The sequence below is a fragment of the Petaurus breviceps genome, unplaced genomic scaffold (genome assembly GCF_028583685.1).
Source record: "Petaurus breviceps papuanus isolate PSGF00001 unplaced genomic scaffold, PetGlider_PUasm1.0 90842, whole genome shotgun sequence".
NCBI classification, from domain to species: domain Eukaryota; kingdom Metazoa; phylum Chordata; class Mammalia; order Diprotodontia; family Petauridae; genus Petaurus; species Petaurus breviceps.
This window is the reverse complement of record NW_027187358.1, coordinates 5,688,846-5,710,637: the sequence shown is the minus strand read 5'-3', so window position 1 is coordinate 5,710,637 and position 21,792 is coordinate 5,688,846. Positions and strand designations below refer to the sequence as shown.

Sequence of the window (21,792 nt, the reverse complement as noted above, 5' to 3'; positions counted from 1 at the left end):
CCTGTATTAATCTGTTGATTAGCTCTGGATATGGATATTGTGTTTAATTAAATGACCAAAGGAATGTCCTTAGTTTTCTTTGTTGCTTTGTTTTTAAAGTTTTCTTTATCAATTTGAATTGAAAAGATCTTATGATTATAATTACCTATTGGTTCTGCTTCCTTTACAGAATGACAGGGAGAGAATTTTTCTCTCGATTTCCAGCACTTTATCCCTTCCTTCTCAAGCAGCTGGAAGTTGTGGCCAGTACTGTGGATAGGTAAGGGGAGAGAGGGAGAAAGGGAGAGAGAGAGAGGGGGAGAGAGAGAGAGAGTATGTGTGTGTGTGTGTGAGAGAGAGAGAGAGAGAGAGAGAGAGAGAGAGAGAGAGAGAGAGAGGAGAATGTGTGCGTGTACATGTAATAAAATGGAGGAAGTGAGTTATTTTGTTAAATGGTCTTCTTGAGGGAAATATTACAAAATCAGATTCTGAATCTCACTGTAAGTGCCCATGCTACATTAAAAAAAAATATCCATCAGCCATGTAGGACTGAATTTGGAATCAGAGGATCTGAGTTCAAATCAAAACTCTGCTACTTCCTTTTTGACCTCAGTCATATCACTTAGTGAAATGGGCCTTTGTTTCCTCAGTTATAAAATCAGGGAGTTAGACTCGATATCTCTAAAGTCTGTTCTTACCCTCTATCCTATCAATGCTCCTATGTACTATACACTACCTCATGCTACCTTGCTTGATGGAAATATTAATATATCAATTATTAATTAATGTTAGTACTATATAAAATTAATATTAATTGATAAATAATATATTAATATAACATAAATTTATTTAAAATTAATATAAATTTTCATGTAAGTCAGTTATTTGGAGTAAACAGTTATATACTAATTGTAATAGAAGAATTTGCTTTTTAAAAGAATTATGTGGTCAACTCTTTCTATAAGTCAAAGATAGTTTTAATTTAAACAACTGTGCCCAATGTATCTGAATCATAAGAATTCATAAGCAATATGGAGTTTGCTTAATACAGAACACATTTGCATATAATTGTAAGTTTGAATTTCTACAAGTTCAAGAGGTAGGGCACAGATACTGACCATTAGCTAGCAGCAATATGTAGGCTAATCCGATCACTTGTGCTCACAAGTAGGAAAGCTCTGTCTATCTGGGCAGAAAGGGAAGATATGGCCAAGAAGAAAGAAAGGCAGGTCCCTAAACAACAGCAACAGACCACAGCCGATTATGTGCTAAACCTTCATTGTCTATTTATACATGGTATGTTAGCTGGATCACCTTAGACTATGTATTTGTTAAATTTGACATGTGTTTCCAAATCACATAATCATATATATTATATCATCATAATTAATAAATTATATAATATAAACATCACGGCCAAAACACTGAACTTGAGGCAAGGTGTCTGTTGCAGGGGAGAAAACTCATCAAAGAGTTTAGTTATGCTTTTGTTTAGAATTTGTTCCTATGAGCTAATTGGTTTTTTATTTTTTACGAAGAACGTCTAGCTCTTAGCAAATGGTACCGTATTTGTATTTTCACGAATATATTTGAATTTTAGGAACCAAGGAATCCGGTTCAGTTAACATTATACCTGTGAATAGTTGGAATGAACATAGTATATCCTAATGGACTTAGCGATTAACTTTGAGAATTGAGCTGTAAGCATAAGTTTACATATATAAGCCGTAAGCATAAAATAATGATAATCACATTAATAGCGGACATTTATGTATGGCTTTAAAGTTTGCAAAGTATTTTACAAAGGCTTTCCACGAACAAGAAACTATCTCCCAATTCTGGGCATTTTCTCTGGCTGTCCCCTGTGCCTCAAATGCCCTCCCTCCTCCTCTCCCCCTCCTGGCTTCCCTGGCTTCCTTTAAGTACCAACTAGAATCTTACCTTCTATGGGAACCCTTTCCCAATCCCTCTTAATCCTAGTACCTCCCCTCTGTTAATTATTTGCAATTTATTCTGTATCTGGCTTGTTTGCACATAGATTTGTCTTCCCTACCTTAGACTATGAATGAGCCCCTCGAGGATGAGGACTGGTTTTTACCTTTCTTTTCATCCCCAGTACTTACTTAGCATAGTACCTGGCACATAGCAGATACTTGATAAATGTATATTGTAAATGTAAGATTTAACCCCTTTTTACAGATGAGGAAACTTGAAATTGAGAAAGATTGAGTGATTTGCCTAGTGTCGCATAGCTAGTAAACCTCTGGGATGGGATTCAAACTGAGGTCTCTTGGAATCCCAGGTCAGTGCTCTATTCACTAGATCCCAGAACAGCTATATTTCATATATTCATACACTCCTTCAGGGAACATTTATTAAGGTCTGCTATGTGGAAGGCTCTGTGCCAGGTACTGAGGGAACTACAAAGGTGAATAAAACATAGTCTCTGTTCTCAAAGAATTTATCATCTCAGATGGTAGCTGAAGCTAAGGCTTGTTCACAAAACAGAGTGAGGTAAGTTTATGAGGGAGCTGTAAACAAAATGTGATGAAAATTCATATATTAAAAATACATACTTATATATGCCATTTATTAAACAGTTTAATCTCTGAAACATGTTTGAATGTAACATGCTACTTCACAAAGTTGGAATTATGGCACATTGATTTAGACTGTATTTAGAGGTATTTAATTTTCTTAAATTTTTTTTTTCCTGTAGTGACAGCAGTGAATTGAAACTTCATCCTAACCTATTTCTCTTGCTGCTGATCCTGGGAAGACTGTACCCTTCCCCTATGGATGGCTCTTCCTCAGCACTCAGCATGGCGCCCTTTGTCCCCTTCATTAGGAGGTAAGGTTCCTGCTTCATTGTAATATTTAAGGGAAGGCCAGTAGGATATTACAGTTATCCCTTCCCTATGGCGATTTTCCCCACCCATTGTGGTTTTGATGTATTGCAGGTCAGCATAAGAAATTAGATGGGAATTTTTTGAGAGTTTTGCAGAAGCCGCAGACAACATGCAAAGACCATCAGATGACACAGAAAAGGCTTAGAAACTCAGAGATGCATAAAATATATGTATTGTATTATATAATATCAACATCTTTTCTTTTAATCCCATAAACACACACAATTTCTTTTTTAAAGTTAAAATAAATAAAAAATTAAAGTTTGCAAAATGAACATGAAAGCCAGCAGACAGCACAGATTTTCCAGATCACAGGGCGCCATGTTCCTGACCCCTGAGATGTGGAAGGGATAACTGTAGTAAGTGAAGGTCAATCAGTATTATGTGTTTGATTCAGGTGTTCTTGACTCCAGGCTCTGTGCTCTGTCTGCTGAGCCACCTAGCTGGCTTCCTATGCCAGGCCCTCTACTAGGCTGTACAGGTAGAAAGTCATAGAAAACAGACCTTACCTTCAGGCAACTTCTTCCTATGGGAGAGACTGTGTACATACAGAAAGAAAACAATTTAAAGAGGGAGGAGCCCAGCAGCTGGGAGGTTGGGGATTAGGGTTATGGTTGAGCAGGAGTGCTGTGTGTGAGGAACATCAGAAAGGCCACATTGGCTATATTATAGAAGGGGAAGGGCAGTAATACATTGTGAGGCTAGAAAGAGGTTGGGGTCTGACTGTGAAAGGCTTTAAAAGCCAAGCAAATGAGTGGGCATTTTATCCCAGAGTTAGTAAGGACCCTTCAGAATTTGAATAGGGGAGTAACTTTCATTCACACCTTCTGGAGTGAAATTTGGAACCAATAGAGCTCTATTCAGATCTAAGACTTGTGTATGACCTTGAATAAGTGACTGAGATTCAGAAAGTTTTAGCCTTTTCATCTTTAAAATCAATATAGCTGTACACGTCTTGTTGGACAAATAAGGAGTGTTTCAAGGGCCATGATAATCTTATTTGGAGACAGCTAGGTGATACAGTGGATAGAGTGCTAGGTCTGGAGTCAGGAAGACTCATTTTCTTTAGTTCAGATATGGCCTCGCATACTTAATAGCTGGGTGACCCTGGCCAAGTCCCTTAACCCTATTGGTCTCAGTTTCCTCATCTTTAAAATGAGCTGGAGAAGGAAATAGTAAACCACTCCAGTATCTCTGCCAAGAAAACCCCAAATGGGGTCAGGGAGAGTCAGACATGACTGAACAACAACAATGAATTCTTATTTTGAAGGCAATGGTGGTAATGGTCATTCAGGAGTAATTAAGGGTTTGGATACCTCTTGGGAAACTTTAGAAGTAGAGAGAAAGAGGGACAGGAATTAAAATAAGGTTTTGTGGACAGAGAGAAATAGAAAGAGATGGGTTTCTTTTGATGTGTTTATTCCATATATGGTTTTCTTTTTATTCTCTGAGGGGTTTAGAAAATACAGTGCCTCTCAGTGTGGAACATAGCTGTAGGATTCCAGGCCTCCACAAATGAGTCCCTAAAGCTAACGAAAACGTTTTGAGCAGCTTTGAGGAAGCTCCCAGTAGATCTCGGAGTTGCTAACATCCTGATTAGCCTTCCACTACTCTCATGTTTACACAGCTGACCAAAGCTGGATGGGGCCTGGGACAGAAGGATCAGAGTATCAAGCCAAAGAGCATGCATTCTCTTGATTATCTCTGTAGTTCCCTGGGCTCTGCCTTCTGGTTTCATGTAGCTACCTCTTAGGTGTCTGATTATGAGGGGTCATGAAAAAATGAAATCGTAGGCAAGTGGCTGCTGTCACTGTTTGTTTGATGGATCCCCTAGCCCCGTCAGCATCATCTGTACTTGCATCTCTGATGACTCATTCGCCCAGCTTATTGGTTTTTGCTTCCCAAAAGACGAGTAATGTCTGAGGCCCACTTGCTTAGCGCAGGCTGATTCATTTTAGGAATGTGAATGGCAAATCTTACTTGGAGGTTCCCCTTATTAAAACATGTACTTTCATTATTAACTAAAAAAAAGAACACCAAACCACCAGCTAAGTAAAATCACAAAGGGAAACATGGAAAAAAAATGTGTGTACAGTCACAACAGCATGGAACAAAGATAAGAATTAGAACATTCTATTAGTTTATATTAAGAACCTCTAATTCATGGAAGCCTTCTACTAATCTTCCAGAAATGTAACCACTGAACAATGCATCCCATATGCCAGAAATTATACTTGAAAGTACCTGCTGTGTGTTGTCATTCCTATTTTATGAGTATTCAGAATACTCAAACTTTCCTTATCCTCCAAAAAGAAAACTCCATTATTAATGATAATAATTATAGTTAATATTATATAGAACTTAATACATGCCAAGCACTGTCATAAGTACTTTATAATTATTATCTCATCTGATCTTCACAACAACTCTGGGAGGTAGGTGCTATTATTAACCTCATTTTACAGATGAGTAAACAGAGGGTAAGTAACTTGCCCAGTGTGTCATAACTAGTATGTGTCTGAGGTCTGATTTGAATTCAGGTCTTCCTCACTCCGGGCGCTGCGTTCTATCCACTGTACCACCTAGCTGCCCTATCATACATTAGGGTACCATGTTTTAGAGTCACATGCTATACTGCAACTCAGCTCATTGAATTGTTTTAAAAAATTAAAACTGATAATTTAAGTGAAAAGTATATCAATTTGAATAAAAGGCTTCCCATCATAAATGCCCTTGATATTAATAAGACTTGTAGGTAGAAGGGATCTTAGAAATCATCTAATCCATCTGCATCCTAAGCCCACTTGTTTTGCACACAAAGAAACTGAGACTCGGATAGGTAAGTGACAGGGCTGAGGTCATATAGTTAGTAATAGACTTAGAATTTGAACCCCAGTCATGTGACTTCAAATCCAGGGCCCTTTTCCCTACACCAGTGGCTTTCCTTTTGAGAAAAGTTCCCTAGAAACTGGACAAAAGCTGAATTACAATTGATTCCTTAGTCAACAGGGATTGATTTATTGAGTCTTCATTGTGTGCAACTCTCATAATCTAATAGGAGTATTGTAGCAGAAATAGGAGAGAAATATTAGACACATTAGCTCCTGTCCTCTGGGAACTTTTGATCTACCTAGGGACATTAAATGTACACATAAGAAATAATCATCTTTACCTACACACATACAAAAAAGTAGAAACAAGTTCAAAAGAATGTAAGAAACTAAGGTTCTTCAATGAAGGAAATCCAGAGGGAAAGATAATTCATGCCCATTGGTCATGGAAGGCAGAGAAGAAGCCAGTTTTGATTTTGGATTCTCAAAAAGTTTTTCAATAGTGAAAAAATGAGGTGGAAGGGCATTCTTAATTGAGAGGAGAGAGCACATAAGTCACTTCTATAGCATTATCAGAAAGTCCTGATTTAGGCGTTAAAGTGTGATACCGGAACAAAACCCTCATGGAGGGCTTCACTGTTAACAAAAGAAGCTCAACTTGGCAGAGGAAGGATATTCAATAAAGATGCCTGTTGATTCAGTTTAGCCCAGTTTCTGGCTTGCCCTGTGGCAGTTCACAGGTCAAGCATCAAGAACGAGCAGGAACCCCTTGTGGCTGTTTGTGTTCAGCTGAATGGGAAGGGATGTCAGCAGCCTGAGCGAGCCTAGCTCCCTGAGCTAGCTTAAGTCCCCAGGATGATAGCAATACCTTTTAAGGAAAAGATCTAGACCATCCCATAAGGATGGGGCCCTGGCAGAGAGTGTTCTGACCACATGCAATAATTAACTCATCCATGTGAGCCAAATTGCCTTTTTCAAGTCATCAGTAGCTTTTAGCCTCTTGAAAGAGATAGCAATCTGAGTAATTATATGAGGTCCTTACACTTTTTGTTTGCCTAATCTAGGTGAGCAGTTGACAACCAGTAGAGAGTGTGTTAGTAATACACTGATACACTCTACTAAAAGATAATACTTCTTATCTGCCAAGAGATAAATAGGATATAATCTTCAGCTTTTTTCCCCCCAAAGTAGTAGGGATATATTGGGTTAAAGTACAAACTCTCTCAAGCCTAGTTCCCCTTTTGGACCAACAGCATACACTCCTGGCCAGGGTCATAGGGACATTTCATGACCATTGAGCATAGCAAAATTAACCAGCCTACATGGTGATTGAATCTATGGTTTTAGCTACCATGTTCTAACCGGCTGAGCTAACTGCCTACAGATGTGTGTTAGTATATGGGATATGGTTCCTTTGAGGTACATCATGTATGAAGAGAAATTGTGTGAGGGCATCTGGCAATCATACTGAGAGATTCAATGATTTGCTTCATCTGAGTATACAATAATTGATGATGTTTTATTTTTTTTAACCTAGGATTTAGGTATAATGCAATTTGCTGTTCACGACCTACATGCAGATACCACCCATGTGTGTCTATGTGCACATAGACACCAGACAGCTTCCTAGTGAATTTTAGCTTGAGATTTCTGATTTTTAATTTTGTCTTTAACTTTCTTTGCCCCAAACTTCTTGGGCAGATTTGAGTTGCTAGTTCTGGCCAAAGGTTAGGGAAAAATGGGGACCGATTCTCTGTCTTGTCTCAGAGGTGTTCTGTCATGGAATGGGCTGGGATGCTGCCTTGAGTGAAGAACAAATTGAATTTTGATGAACAGAAGAATTATTCACATAGGAGAGTGTGAAAGATGGAATATGTAGAGCTTTCCCAGCTTCTCTGTATGTCAGTCAGCAGGTTTTTATTGAGGACCTACCATTTAAACTGTACTTAACTGCAGTTGCCATAGATTCAAGGGAAATATACTAGACAGTGTAAACCATATATAATAGTATATAACTGATATACCTCTTAGGAGGCAATATTTCTAGACAAACTTGCCTCCTAGCCAAACCTGAATACTCAACACAAATCCCATCTTCTACATGAAGCTTTTGCTGATTCTTCTAGTCCATAATGACCTTTCTTTCTTTCCCTCTCCACCAAACTCACAGTGCATATTGTTTTGTATCTCTCTCTTGCTCTTACTCTGTATTATTTTGTACTGTATTTATTGGTTTGTTCATGTGACATATCACCTTCTAGACAGTAAGCCCCAAGAGGCCAAGGAATTGAAGTTTTCAATCTCCCCCAGCACCTGATACGTTGTCCCATCCATGAGAAATGCTTAGATGTTTACTGAATTCTAGAAAACTTCGTGTGTAGGTGAACAAATGGATTGCAAAGTATACACTTCCTATTCATTGAAATTTTAAAAATAAAATCTCAGTTTGGAGTGTTGACTCCTAAGGCCAAATCTGTGTTGTTTTTCTTTTTTGCATCCCCAACTGATAGTAGGTATTAAAGAAATGTTTTTCACATTTAATCCCTGTTATGCTAGGAGGCATCATAGTGAACTCATTAGACGGTAGTCATATCCACAGTGTTGGGTAAGTTGTGTTTTGTTTTTGTATAATAATTTATGTAGTTGGAAGAGTTTTCTTTAGGCTTTTAGGCAGTGAATAGAGCTGGAGTGGAATTTTCCATCCAGTGGGAGCAGAGCAAAAGGTTGAACAGAAATTGAGCCTAAATGAGTAGCACAATGAGAAGAGGATTAAATGCTCCAAGGAAGACTTTGGTTTCCTCTTGGTATCACTGCTACTCTTTCACAAACCAATTTTATTTTTCCTTCCAGGGTCCTGTGCTTGGGAATTTATTTACTCATCTGTTGAGTTTTAGGCAATTCAGATCTTTTCATAAATTCATTACATTCATATACTTTTCTAAGTGGAAGGGAACCTACAGACCTTCAAATTTCTACTGTCCTGTTGTGTCATTAAGTGAATTAGTGACCAAGGTAGGCCCCTACAAACTGCCACCTCGAGGCACGTCTTTGTTAGACTCACCCCAGGGAAAGTGAGATTGGAAAGATCCCCGTCCTTGTCCCATGGAGGCGTTGAAGAAACCCATCCCTCCCTTATTTCCTGATGGCTCAAACCAGAGGCTCAGTAGCCATGTCTGAAAGGAAAACCACCCCCACTGTGTTTCTTTTTTCCTTTTTCAAAGCCTGCCCAAATATCCTTTTGAAATTTGTAAATGGATTTTTAGTATATTTTCTCTCCAGTGCCTTTCAGTTATTGTTCTCTTGAAATAACTTTTTAGTGAAATCTGCTTTTCTTCTCTCTGACAATATCAAAATACAAAGAGCAGAACAGTTTTAATTAGACATATGGCAATGGAAATCAACAAAGGAAACTTACACTATGGAAAGATCTTCAGTTGAAATATGAAAATCAAACTGAACATCAAAAATTAAAAGACATATGTATCTTATATTTTTAAAGAATTTCATGGGCATTTTCTGATTACATTACTCATGAAAAATAACGACAAAGAAACAAAGAGTGGGTCCTTTCAAGAATATTCTATTGAGAAATAGTACAGATTTTGTGTTTATGTGTGTATGTGTTTTCCCTTGGAAATTACACAATCCAAGAAATGATAAGTTTTCTCTTCCCTCAGATTGTGACATTGAAGGACTTTATTTTTGGTTACCCAGGGTTGCCATTTTTTTTGCATGTGAAGACTGGTGCCTCTGAAGTTGTTCTCATTGGCAATTCCTGCTCTAGTGGTAGCAACATAAAGAACGATCTCCTTCAAGGGAGAGCATCACTTTTATTATCTGATCTGTCTTCTCAGAGTCCCTTAGAGATTTTGGGGAGGCAGAAATTGTTTTATGCATGGGGAAGTGAGCCACAGAACAGTTAAATAGCGTTAGAAAGGAGGACAGTGCCTGTTTATCTTTCTCTTCACCCACACTTTCTGAAGGAAGCCCTTTCCTTTTCAATTTTATCTCCTACTTTCCCCTAAATACATCTATTCTCCAGCCAATATAGTCTATTCTTGGTTTCCCAAAGATGCCTTGATCTTGGAACACCTTTGATCTTTGACCACCATCTTATGTTATACTTCCTGCTTACAATGCTTCCACCTTCATCTCTGCATATCCATAGTCTCTTTTTCACAAGATACTTCAAATTCTGCCTTGTTTACCAAAGCCTGTCTTGGCTTACTCTAGTGCACATTTAATCTCCCTTTTCAGAACTTCTATACTTAGTGTTTTCCTTGGCACTTAATATTATAATCAATTATATCATTATTTAGTTAAAATTATTGTAATTAAAATTGTAATAAAAATAAGTGTAATGATATTCATACATAATATATAATAGTAGTTTGTGTTCGTATAATCTATAATAGTAATTTATATATATTTGTACTATATAATATTACATATGTTTATATTATACATGTATATATGATTGTAATATGTTATATAATATATGTATATATAATAGTAATAATAATTAACATATACCATGGTTCAGGATCTGCTAAGTACTTTGTAATTATTATTTCATTTGATCATCACAATAACCCTGGAAGAGGCTATTATTATCCTCATTTTGCAAATGAATGAGGAAACCAAGGCAAACATAAGTGAGTTTCCCTGGGTCACATAGCCAGTAAATGTCTGAGCTTGGATTTGAATTGGGTTCTTCGTGACTCCACACCCAGCACTCTCTCCATTGTGCCTCCTAACTGCCATGTATAATATATATATATATATATATATATATACACATATGCATACTTACCTTCATCGACATTGTATATATATGCATATATATGTGTGTATATTTAGTGTGTATGTTTTTTTCTCATTAAACAAATGATAAACTTTTTCAGAGGAAGTGGACAAAACTATAAATCTGCCTCTAATCCTGTAACACAGATTTATAAAGCTATATATTGGCCTCTCTTTTCTTCATCTTTCCCACCCTCAAGAAAGTAAGGAACTGTACAGTTTTTAGTGTATCCCATGAGGTCTCTCCTTGGTAGGTTCCTAAATGACGCACTTCTGTAGTTAATCCACTTAAAGTTCGCATTTAAGCAACATCTATAACTTTATTATTCAGAAAATATATCTGCAAACATTTATTCGGCTTGTACGATGTTATGTCTGAAAAGCATTCCTTATTAATTTGATTATCTTTTCTTTGTGGGGGTTTTTATTTTTGCAGTTCCAATATTTTTCTCCTTCCCAGATGTTATTGGGCATGTTTACTGAAGCCATATTTATTTTCTGACAGGAATAGGGGGCAGTTGGACCTCTTAGGAGCTGAAGATGCTTTTCTGATGATGGATCAGAATAGATTACTCTCAATCTTGCCATCCTCTTTGTGAAGGAGTCTTCTTTGTGAGAGAGAAAGTGAATATTAGAGAACAGGTAATGCCCTCCAGTCTGACCTGGTAATATAGATGAGAAGGCCTCTGAATCTGCCCTGGATGGGCTGTTATATATATACACATTTCCATTCCTTTCAGGCTTAGAGAGTAGTTGAAAGGAATAGGAGCCTTTGAGACTGCCCACCCAGAAGATACTATGTCTCCATCTCTCCCCAAGTCCTTGTGACTTAGAGGAGGGGATTTAAAAATTCGAAGACAAAGCTTTAATTTCCAATTCTCTTCTTCGCCCCCAACCCAAACCACCTTACTGATCCTTCCTATTCCATAGTATTTGGGGAAGAGAAGAAATCCCAACTAATCCTTCTCCTTCCAGAGGATTATGCCATCACCCAAATATGTAAACTCTTCATCTGTAATATCTCCACTCTGAAGGCCTGTTATCAGGACTAGCCCTGGGCAAAACTGAAGGACCGGGTTTGATCTTGCCTGTTGGCATTCTACCATACACAGGGCCCTTCGTTCTTCCTTTTGACCCCTGTTAAAACCTGCCCTCAGATTGCTTATTTTCAGCTGCAGCATAACAGGTAGCTAACAGCTCAGTGGTGTTTGCAGTTTAATGAATTGTCTGTTCAGTCATGTCCAACTCTCTGTGACCCCATTTGGGATTTTCTTGGCAAAGACACAGAAGTGGTTTGCCATTTCCTTCTTCAGCTCATTTTACAGACAAGGAAACTGAGGTAAACAGGGCTAAGGACTTGCCCAGGGTCACCCAGCTAGTAAGTGTCTGAGGTCAGACTTGATGAGTCTTCCTGACTCCAGGCCAAGCCCTCCATACATTGTGCCATCCAGCTTAATGAATATTAAAACCTCCAAGCCAAGTAAGAGAAGATCTGATGGCAAAATTTTCAACTTCATTTGAAAGAGTTGGTCTTTTATTTTTTAGATGGAGCAAAAGAACCTTCCTGATGCCCCTTAAGATATGCCACCAGTAATTTTGTTTTCCTACAAGCGAGTCTGGCCCTGCCTGGCATTGTGTCAGGGGGCTGCCTTTATGGGCTTCTGAGCTTTTGAATCCCATCTGAGATCTGGCCATGTTCTAAGGAATGGAATGAAGTGATTTTCTCAGTATGAGGTGGACTTGTATTTGTAGAGTGGTCTGGGTCAAAGCTTTGGGTGCCTTTATTCCCTCTTCATGTTTTACCGTGCAGGGGAGGGCATTTGCCTGGTTTGTCTTTGATGCCAGATTTCCTCATAGTCAGCTTTATGAACATTTTCTTTGTAAGAATAGAAGGGGGAGTTCACCTCCTCTGGAATGTAGAGACAAATCAAGCTAGCAAAACAAAACTTGTAGAGACCTTCCTTTCTTTGGCAGTCAGTGATTCTAGCCCACCAATTCCGGCTGTGTTAGAGTAAGAAGTCAGCTCTGCAGACCGCCTGCTCTTCACTGAAACGGTTCACAGTGGGGAAATTCCCCTTTCCGTCACAACCATTGGTTTTTTGAGATAGAGGTACAGTGCCTGTTGTGATACTAGGAGATACCTTCCTCTAGAAATTAGAAGGCCTCTCCTTGACCTTAAAGAGTTTATAGTTTGGGGAAATCATGCATGGGGTGGGGGAAGGGAATAAACATTTAAGTTCCTATTAGGTGCCAGGCACTGTGCTGAGCACTTTTACAGACACTGCTCATTTTATTTTCATAATAATCCTAGGAGATAGGCGCTGTTATCATCCTCATTTTATAGATGAGGAAACTGAGACAGGCAGAGACTAAGTGACTTACCTGGGGTCACACAGGTAGTAAGTGCCCAAGGCTAGATTTGAACTCAGGGCTTCCTGACTTGTAGTGTAGTACTCTATCCACTGATCCACCTAGTTGTGGAGCAGCCTAATGAAAAACATCGTCTGATGCCGTGTAATCCCATTTTAATGTGGGAAGGGCTCCTTAGGAATCCCTGAAGTCAGAGGAGAGAGAGTGAGCCCTGTGGTTTGTTTAAGGAAGGAAGCTTCACGCCTGATGGTTCTTTTTGTGAGGCATGTCTGTGCTAGCCTAGGAGTCCAGCAGCTTCTGGGCCGCTCTTCTGGACACCACCCTCGCTTCTTAGGCTTCCCTTTTGGCTTTTGGATGATTTCTCAATTCTTGTTTTTCCCCTGGCCCACCTCAGTGCGAGCTGCTGCTCGTGGTATCCTGTTGTGATCACTTCAGCTCTGTCTGTGTCCTCAGATTAGACATTTCTAGCTTTCTCTCCTGTTTATTCTGTGTATTCTTCTCATGATGATTGGGTACCAGCCGCTCTGAGTTTAGCTAAACCTGCTTGGCTGTTAGTCTCATGTCTTCTGCTTCATTCTGAAATGACACCATGGATAGAAATACAAGGGAAAGCCTCTTGACCATTTTAAAACTTTAGGAATATCTAGTGATCTGGTACAGCCTCCCTATCCCTTTTTAGATGAGGACACTGAGGCTGGGGAGAGAAATGAAATGATATATATATTCAAGGTCCCTAACAAATCAGTGCCAGAGCCAGGACTAGACCCCAGATCTCTCGATTTCTTGTTCAGTGTTTTTTTATGGATAAATAGGAGTTCAGTCTTAGATCTGAGAGGAGGAATTTAGTCCCATTCTCTTTTCCAGTCATTAAGAGTAAAGCAGGGCTGTGTGCTTGCCCCCATGCTTTTTAGCATGATGTTTTCAGTGTTGTTGGACACCTTCAGTAAGGATGAAAACAGTATCAAGGTCAGCTATTGCACTGGCAGTAAATTATTTAACTTGAAAAGACTACAAGTCAAGACTAAAGTAGAAGGAAAGTTGATGGTTGGTGATTTTTTGTTAGCAGACAATTGTACTCAATGCAGTCTGTATGGCTGAGGTGCAGCAAAATATGGATTGATTCTCTGCTGCTCATGCTAATTTTGGCCTAACAATTAACACCAAGAAAACAGTGATTCTCCACCAGCCAGCACCACACCATCCATACATGGACTCATCAGTTACAGCAGAGGGAGAAATTTTGAATGCTGTGGATAAAATTACTTACCTTGGCATTATACTTTCCAGGGATATACACATAGGTTGATGCACACATTGCCAGAGTTAGCTCATTTTAGGAGGCTCAGAAGCAAAGTGTGGGAGAGAAGAGGTCTTAGACTGCCTACCAAACTGTAGGTCTATGGAGCCGTCATCCTAGCCTCATTATGTGTCTGAAACCTGGACAGTCTACCAGTGCCATGCCGGGAAACTGAATTGCTTCCATTTGAATTGTCTTAGAAAGATTCTGAAGAGAAGGTACTGGACACTGAGGTCCTTTCTCAAGCTTAACTGCCAAGCATTCAAATTCTCCTGCAGGCAGTGTAACCCTAATGGACTGGCCATGTTACTTGAATGCCAAACATACGTTTGCCTGAAGGACTATTTTACAGAGTTCACACAAGGTAAGTGCTTCCAGGGAGTCAAGAAGCAATACAAATACACTTTCAAGGTCTCTCTGAAGAACTTTGGAATTGATTGCAAGACACTCAAGACACCAACACAAGATTTCCCAGCAAGGCGTGCCTGCATCAAAGAAGGCACTGTGTTCTATGAGCAAAGCAGAATTGCAGTAGCTCAAAAGAAACAGGAAATGTGCAAATTCAGAGACATCTCCATTCCAAATGTTCATGTGGGCTATTTGTGCCCGATCTGTGGTAGAGCCTTCCTAGCTCGTATTGGTCTGATCAGCCGCAGTTGGATGCACCTTGACCCCAACATCAATGATGTCATTTTGGTTGTCTGAGAACAAAGGACAACAGTCAACCATACTAACATCCATTCAGGTGTGAGTTGAAACAGAGAGGGGATGAGGAACAATAGTACACCTGTTTAGGAGTCAAAGAACCCATTTGGCAAAATTTGTCCATTTAGACTGAAGGATAATAAGTAATCCAGCCAGTCATCAAATTTCATCTCAGTAGTGAATTTTGGATAAGAAATGATATTCACACTCTGGTTTGTAGGAGTACTAAACCAGTGGCTGAGGGGGGAAGATTTTAATTTGCAGCATCTTGAAAAAATATTCTAAACTGGGAATTTACATTTTAGTTACACTTAAATCTTTCTAGACAAATTGAGTCCAGGTGCTCAGCAAATTTTTATTTTCTTTTTAATGCCAAACTGAAGGAATAAAATATCCCAGGTGCTGACAAATATTCAGTTACTTCTTCCCATATGGAAAATAAAATTTCAAGACCAAAATTGGTATTTCTTCTGTGTAACAAAGGATGGAAGGAGAAGCCAAATTAAACTAGATTAAAGTGTGAAAAAGAGAAAGGGGCCACATTTGCCTTGCTTGTCCCTCATGTGTTCACAATGCCATAGTTGGAATGGGGTGTCAGTCCCATTGGATGTGCCTGCCCATCTTCACAGCATGTTCATTTTGATTTGGTATGTTAGCTTTCTTCCTCGCTTTGCACATCAGTGTCTTTACTCCTCTTCTTGCCTTTGCTAAACCTTTCTCCAGCCAAACCATTCTTGGCTCTTTTACACTCATCCTTATTGATCCATCCACATATTGCCAATTCACCATGGCCATTCCTTCACCCTGTGGCCTGTCTTGAGAGACTGCTGTGGCCAATGGAAAGAGCATTAGGTTTGGAGTAAGAAAATCTGGGTTGGTGAACTTGATTTGCTGCTTGGTACCTAAGTAAGTTGCTTAATTAAGCTAAGCCTAGGTTTCCTCAACTACAAAATGTGGGGGCAGTATCAATGAAATGATCCCTGAGGGCCACATGAGATCCAATGAAAGTCCCTTTCAGTGACCTGAGTGCCATCTTGAACAAACTCAAAGAGGAGATACAGAGAGTCATTTCAAATCCTTCCCTGAGCTAGTAACACTGTTTGCCCCAGGTTTATCCAACTCACGTTTGTTCACTGTCTGCTCATCTGGGATCAGAAGCTGGGATGGAAGGAAGCATATCAGCTTCCTTCTAGGATGGTATCTGCTTCATATACAGTGCCCAGGAACATCTGAGCATTTGCAAATGGGTCTGTGTAGATACAGAAGCATGTAAACATTATTGAAAAAGGAGCTTGGATTGATAAAGAAATTTTCCCTCTAATTAACTCAAGGTGTTTCATATTTATTTTTACCTCTTCTCACATCTGAGAAAGGTAAAGGAAGAAGGCATGGTGGGCCTCGCTTTGGAGATGGAGAAGCTAAGAGTAGAGTACAGATTGATTGCAACAGGTTTTTGTGCTCTTTCGGTTACCTGAGGTAGGTAGGCCTTCTGAGACTTCTGAGCCCAAGACTCTTTCTACAACGTTAGGTTGATTTATGATGCCTTTTGTTTTTGTTGGAAATTTTGGCACCCACAACATCATAAATGCTTTCTTAAATACCTTTCTACCACAGCATCTCTGAAATGAAATAAAGCTTCCCTTAGAACTGTTAGTTATCCTGCAGTTTTAAATAATAAACGTTTGTTATTTCCTTTACTTTCATGCTGCTTACTTTTAGTCTTACTCCTCTAATATGAAATTAGCAGAAAATGAAGAAAAGGAGAATTTAATTAATCTCAGGTGGTTTCAACAGATTGATCAACAAAAACAGCTTGAAGGAAGCTCTGAGATTCTTTAGAAATATTAGGAATTTCTTACATCAGAAATTTTAATTGCAATAGGAAATCCCAGGGCACTGTACAATGAGTGTCTCAGTATGAAGAAAAATCACTTTTTGGGGTTTATGATACATGAAATCTTGATTAGATGACTCAGTGAGGTTTTGTTTGTATGTGCATTTTTCTTTTTTCTCTTTTTACAATTACACAGTGTACTTACTTTTTGCCTATACTGTCTTATCTTGATTTTTTCTTGCTGTCAGTAAATGATCACTTTCCAAGAAATGAAAATCTTATATGTAATTGAGAGAAGAAAGCTGTTTACATCTTAATGTCCTACTACATTTCCATCCTGTGGTGAGGGAGCACTTTAAAAAAAAAAATCAGTAAGCATTTATTCAGTGTTTTACTCTGTTCAAGGCACTGGAGATACAAAGAAGGACGAAACCAAAACAAACCTTGAATGCTTCTTGCCCTCCAGGAGCCTATAAACTAGTGAGGGAGAAAACATATACATTGATAGGTTCGGAGTAGGGGCAGATGACATCTCATGGAAACACTTCAAAATAAGTTAGTTCTCTGGGTTTGGGATAGCCCTCATCCAAACAGTTTCATAGACTGAGTAGGGTCGCTGCTTCCTACCTGCTAACCACAGACTAGTGAGGTATAGTTCCTACTCTCCCAGGACCACAAGGAGACATTTCAGAATGAGCTGACCCTGCAGGAGAGGGATGGAGACACTGAAAGCCAGTTGAGGGAAGGATCCTAGACAGTCTAGATAGGGGAATTCTTTAGAGCACACTCCTATGAATGTCCCAGCTTTGAAATTTCACAGAATTTCTGCTTTGCAGGAACATCTCCAAGATCTCTAAATGAGATAAGCAAGCCTGATTCAGGTCATTAACATCTGAGGAGGCCTCTGCCCTTCTACTTGTATGTGCAAGCTTATTACATGAATGGGGAGGGAGGGAGTGGGCAGAGGCTGATAAGTATGCTATTTCAGCTCTGCTTCTGGTGTGGCTGCTTTCTGACTGTTTCTGCCCTCAGCCTCTCTTGGTCTCGCCCCAGTGATGGTTGGCTTTGCAGTTTTGTTTGTATGGCAGCCCCTGGCTTAAGCCGAGATCATGTATTTCCCTGTCACTAGCTTCGAGGAATTTATGCTGGTGTCACCGAATATCAAAACAAAAATCACAAGTTTTGAGAAACTTCAGTTGAGAAAACTCCAGCTTATTCTGTTAAACTTACTAATTTAGGAGGGAGACCCACTAATGTGCAGAGCATGATGCTAAGTTCTGTGGGTACAAAGACAAATCAAGAAATGAGCCTTGCCTGCCTCTAAAAGCTGGCATTTTACTTGGCGGCTCCAGTGTGTCTTCCCATAAGTGACTTCCCAGTGTTGGGGCCAGCCTCTTCAAAGGCACAGAAATAGGAAATGAAATGCTGAATTCAGGGCCTCCCAAGTGGAATTTAGTGTATGGAGGAGATCAATGTGAAATAAATTTGAAAAACAATGTTGGAACCAGATTGTGAAGGGCTTTAAATGCTAAACTGAAGAGTTTGAATTTGTCCAAAAGGTCATCGAGAGCCACTGATGGTTCTTAGGGTAGTTTACATCTGGGCATTAGAAAGATTATTTTGGCAATTGTGTGGAATATGAATTGAAGAGGTGAGAGACTGGTAGAATAATTAATTAGGAAGATTACAGTGGTTCAGGCAAAAGGCAGGGAGGAATTGGCATGGTGTCCATATGAGTAGAGAGAGAGGGTTACAGAGGCAGACTCTACAAAGAGGAGTTAGCTCTTTAGGTATGAGTAGTATGGGAAAATGAAGAGCCCAGCATGACTCCAAAACCCAGAAACTGGGTGACTCAACAGACATGGGAATGTTTAAAGGAAGGATCATGATTAACTGTTCTGTTTTGAATATGCTGAATTTTCTTCCTCTTTAACGTGGCCTGGGAAAGTATAGCTGTTTCTAGGAGAAGAGTTGGTGATACAGGCCTGAAGCTCATTAGATAGATTAGCACTAGGTATATAGACTTGAGTCATCTAAATAGACAGAACAATTACATCAACAACAGCTGACATGTAGCCCTTTAATTTTTGCACAGGATTTAATGCATGTTATCTCATTTGATCCTTACAAAAACTTTAAGGGGGAGCTGTACTCCAGGTATTATCATCGCTGGTTTACAAATGGGGAAACAGAGAAATGAAATTACTCACCCTAGGTTACACAGCTAGCAAATGTCAGAAGCTTTGGACATATGTCTTACTGCTTCTGTGTCAGCAGTCTTATGTGTCATGTCACACAGTCTTTTGAATGGTATTTGATGACAGTGTATGTGGTAGTCCAGCAAGTGGCATGGAGAGACTGGGACTAGGGAAATTATACTCCCAATGTGCCTTGCCCTTTTCAGAGCATATCTGAAGTGCTGAATTCAATTTTAGTCATTGTATTTTAGGAAGAACATTAATAACTAGAGAGTTTCCTGAGAATGAGGGCAACCAAGATAATGAAGAACCTAGAGACCTTGCAGCATGGAGATGTTTAGCGTGAAGACGGGGAGACGAGTGGGGGGACATTAGCTTTCTTCTAATATTAGAAGGGATGTGCTGTGGAGGAGGGATGAGACTTGTTCTGCTTGTCCCCACAAGACAGAAAGAGGGCATGAATGGGAGTTGAAAAGTAAATTTAGTCTCATGCTCAGGAAAACCTTTCTAATTAGAACCTGCCCAAAAGCAGAATAAGCTGACTTGGGGGGGGGGGGGGGAGTGGCAGTGGGTTTTTCCTCACCGGACATCTTCAAGCAAAGCTTCCAGACCACTTGTTAGCAGTATTGTAGAAAGTGTTCTTCAGCTCAGGGTTCTGCTAGATGGCCACTGAGATCTTATGATTCTGTGGGTGCCAATATAAAAAATAAATCATATTTTTGCTGGGTTCAGTGTTTTTGATGTAAAGTGATGGAAACATGTATAAAGCTAGGAGGAAAGTGAATTTTTATTTAAAAGATGCCTCATTCAGACAAGCATTTTGCAAAACAGTGGTGGAAAAGTGTTTTAAAATGTTAATCAAATGGGTCATTTGGGCTGTTTCTGGTAGTAAGGGTAGTTTCAGCTCATTTCTTGCTTGATTAAGTTTTATTCATTTTTGAGAAAAATGCCTCTTTCCTAGAAGGCAAGCATTCAAGGTTCAACTCCTTTTCTAGTTTGTATTGATTAACGAGGGAGAAAATTCATTTAACACCAATTATAACATTTATAAGTCTAGTGAAGAGCAACATAAGAAATGTAATTTTTGTTTCTTCAGCAAGCAAGATGCACTACCATATAATTAATCCAACTCAGTCCCTTTTTTCCCCATTTTTTTTTTCTCCTGGATGATTTTAAGGCATCAGAATTTCATTCGCAGCAATATGAAAACCAGGCTTATGGAAAATTTGAAAAGACTAGAGAAGAATTTGCATTCCACTACATGGTTGAGCACATTTCTAAAACAGCAGCTTGAGTAAGCTTTGCCCTGAGAGTACTCCACAAGGAAAACTGGCTGTTCAGTAGAGAAGCTTCCCAGTGCCCCAGTCCTGGGCTATGGCCCTCTGTTTTAGACAGCATAGAGAAATGGTTGTGCCTTCTGGAGTGTCAGTTAGTGTGCTGGGGAAGCCGAAGCCCACACTAAAAGGCCTAGAGTGTGACGTTAAGATTAGGCCAGTTACAGCCCTTCAGTGTGGGCCATACATTCTTTGGTCCCAAACAGGTTTGGGGGATGAAGCTTGTTTGTCCCGAATGATCTACAATGTTGAATCCTGTCCTGAGGAAGTGACTACTTTGTGAGGGATATAAATACAATCTCATTTATTTCTAGTTAGCAAATATTTCTATAATAAATCCCCTCTCCTAAGAGCTGAAACCCCTCATATGTTTAATGATCAGGGCCAGATTTACCCATAGTTAAAGTAGGTAAATGAATGAATGAATGCATGAATGAAGGAATGAAGTGAATGAAAATGCCTTCATGAAAGCTTACTATGTGCTGGGCACTGTGCTATGCTTTGGGGACATATACTTGGCAGCATGGCATTGATGTGACTGGGAAGTGCCCTGATAGGTCTGGGTCAGGGAAAGTTAAATAAGGTCAATGCTCACCTTTCAGAAGCTCGGGGTCCCAACAGTGGGAGCTCGAGTTCTGACCTGGAGGTTGAAGTGAAGTGAGGTGACATGGAGATGGTGGAAAGCGATTGTCTAAGTGTGATTTAGGGCAGGGCAAGGTGACTTGTTAGTCCAGTCTCTCCCATTTCTGAAGTAGCATGTGTGCCAGAGAGTCTCTGGGCTGGAAGGGATCACAGTGGGCATCTAGGGCAACCTGATTCTGAACATTAATCCCCACAATAACACACTTGACCAGAAGTCTTTTAACCCTTTAGCTCAAGTCTTTGATCTAGGAGAAAATGTGAATTCAGATATTTTTCAGCCTTTGACACTGACAAAGAGTTTCAGACCCTTTCCTGAGAACAGATTTTGCTAGTAAGAGAGCTTAAGGGTACTGGATAACCCCAGAAGAGAGGGAGAGGCAGCTAGTACAGTGGAAAGAACTTCTGGAATACTTACCAAAGCTAATTTTGTGGTGACAAAGAATAAGAAACTGAGGGGGTGCTCATCAAGTGGAGAATGACTGAACAAGTTATTTATTATACATGAATGTGATAGAATACTATTGTACTTAAGAAATTATAAAGGGAATGGTTTCAGAAAAACCTGGGAAGACTTGTATGAACTAATGCAGAGTGTAGCGAATAAAACCAGGACAACAAATTATATAATAACAACAATGTTGTAAAAAAAAAAAACAACTTTGAAGGATTTGGGAACTTTGATCAGCATAATAATCAATCACAATTCCAGGGGACTCATGATGAAATATACTGCCTACTTCCTGACAGAGAAATAATGTACTCATAGTACAAATTGGAACATTTTAGAGGGGTGGAGGGAGGGTGGGGGTGGATGTGTCCAATGTGGGAATTTGTTTTGCTTCACTACAACTGTATGTAACAAGGATTTTGTTTTTCTTACTTACTCAATG

The 21,792-nt window shown here is 39.4% G+C and overlaps 1 protein-coding gene across 2 annotated transcripts in view; it reads left to right on the top strand.

Annotated features, from left to right (window-relative positions):
* Window positions 1–21,792, top strand: part of THADA (THADA armadillo repeat containing) — a 460,437-nt gene that overhangs the window by 197,746 nt on the left and 240,899 nt on the right. For both annotated transcript variants that reach the window (XM_069071596.1, XM_069071597.1), the window contains exons 27-28: window positions 170–259; window positions 2,699–2,830. In XM_069071596.1, coding sequence (XP_068927697.1) covers window positions 170–259; window positions 2,699–2,830 — 222 coding nt within the window. The remainder of the gene's footprint in view (window positions 1–169; window positions 260–2,698; window positions 2,831–21,792) is intronic.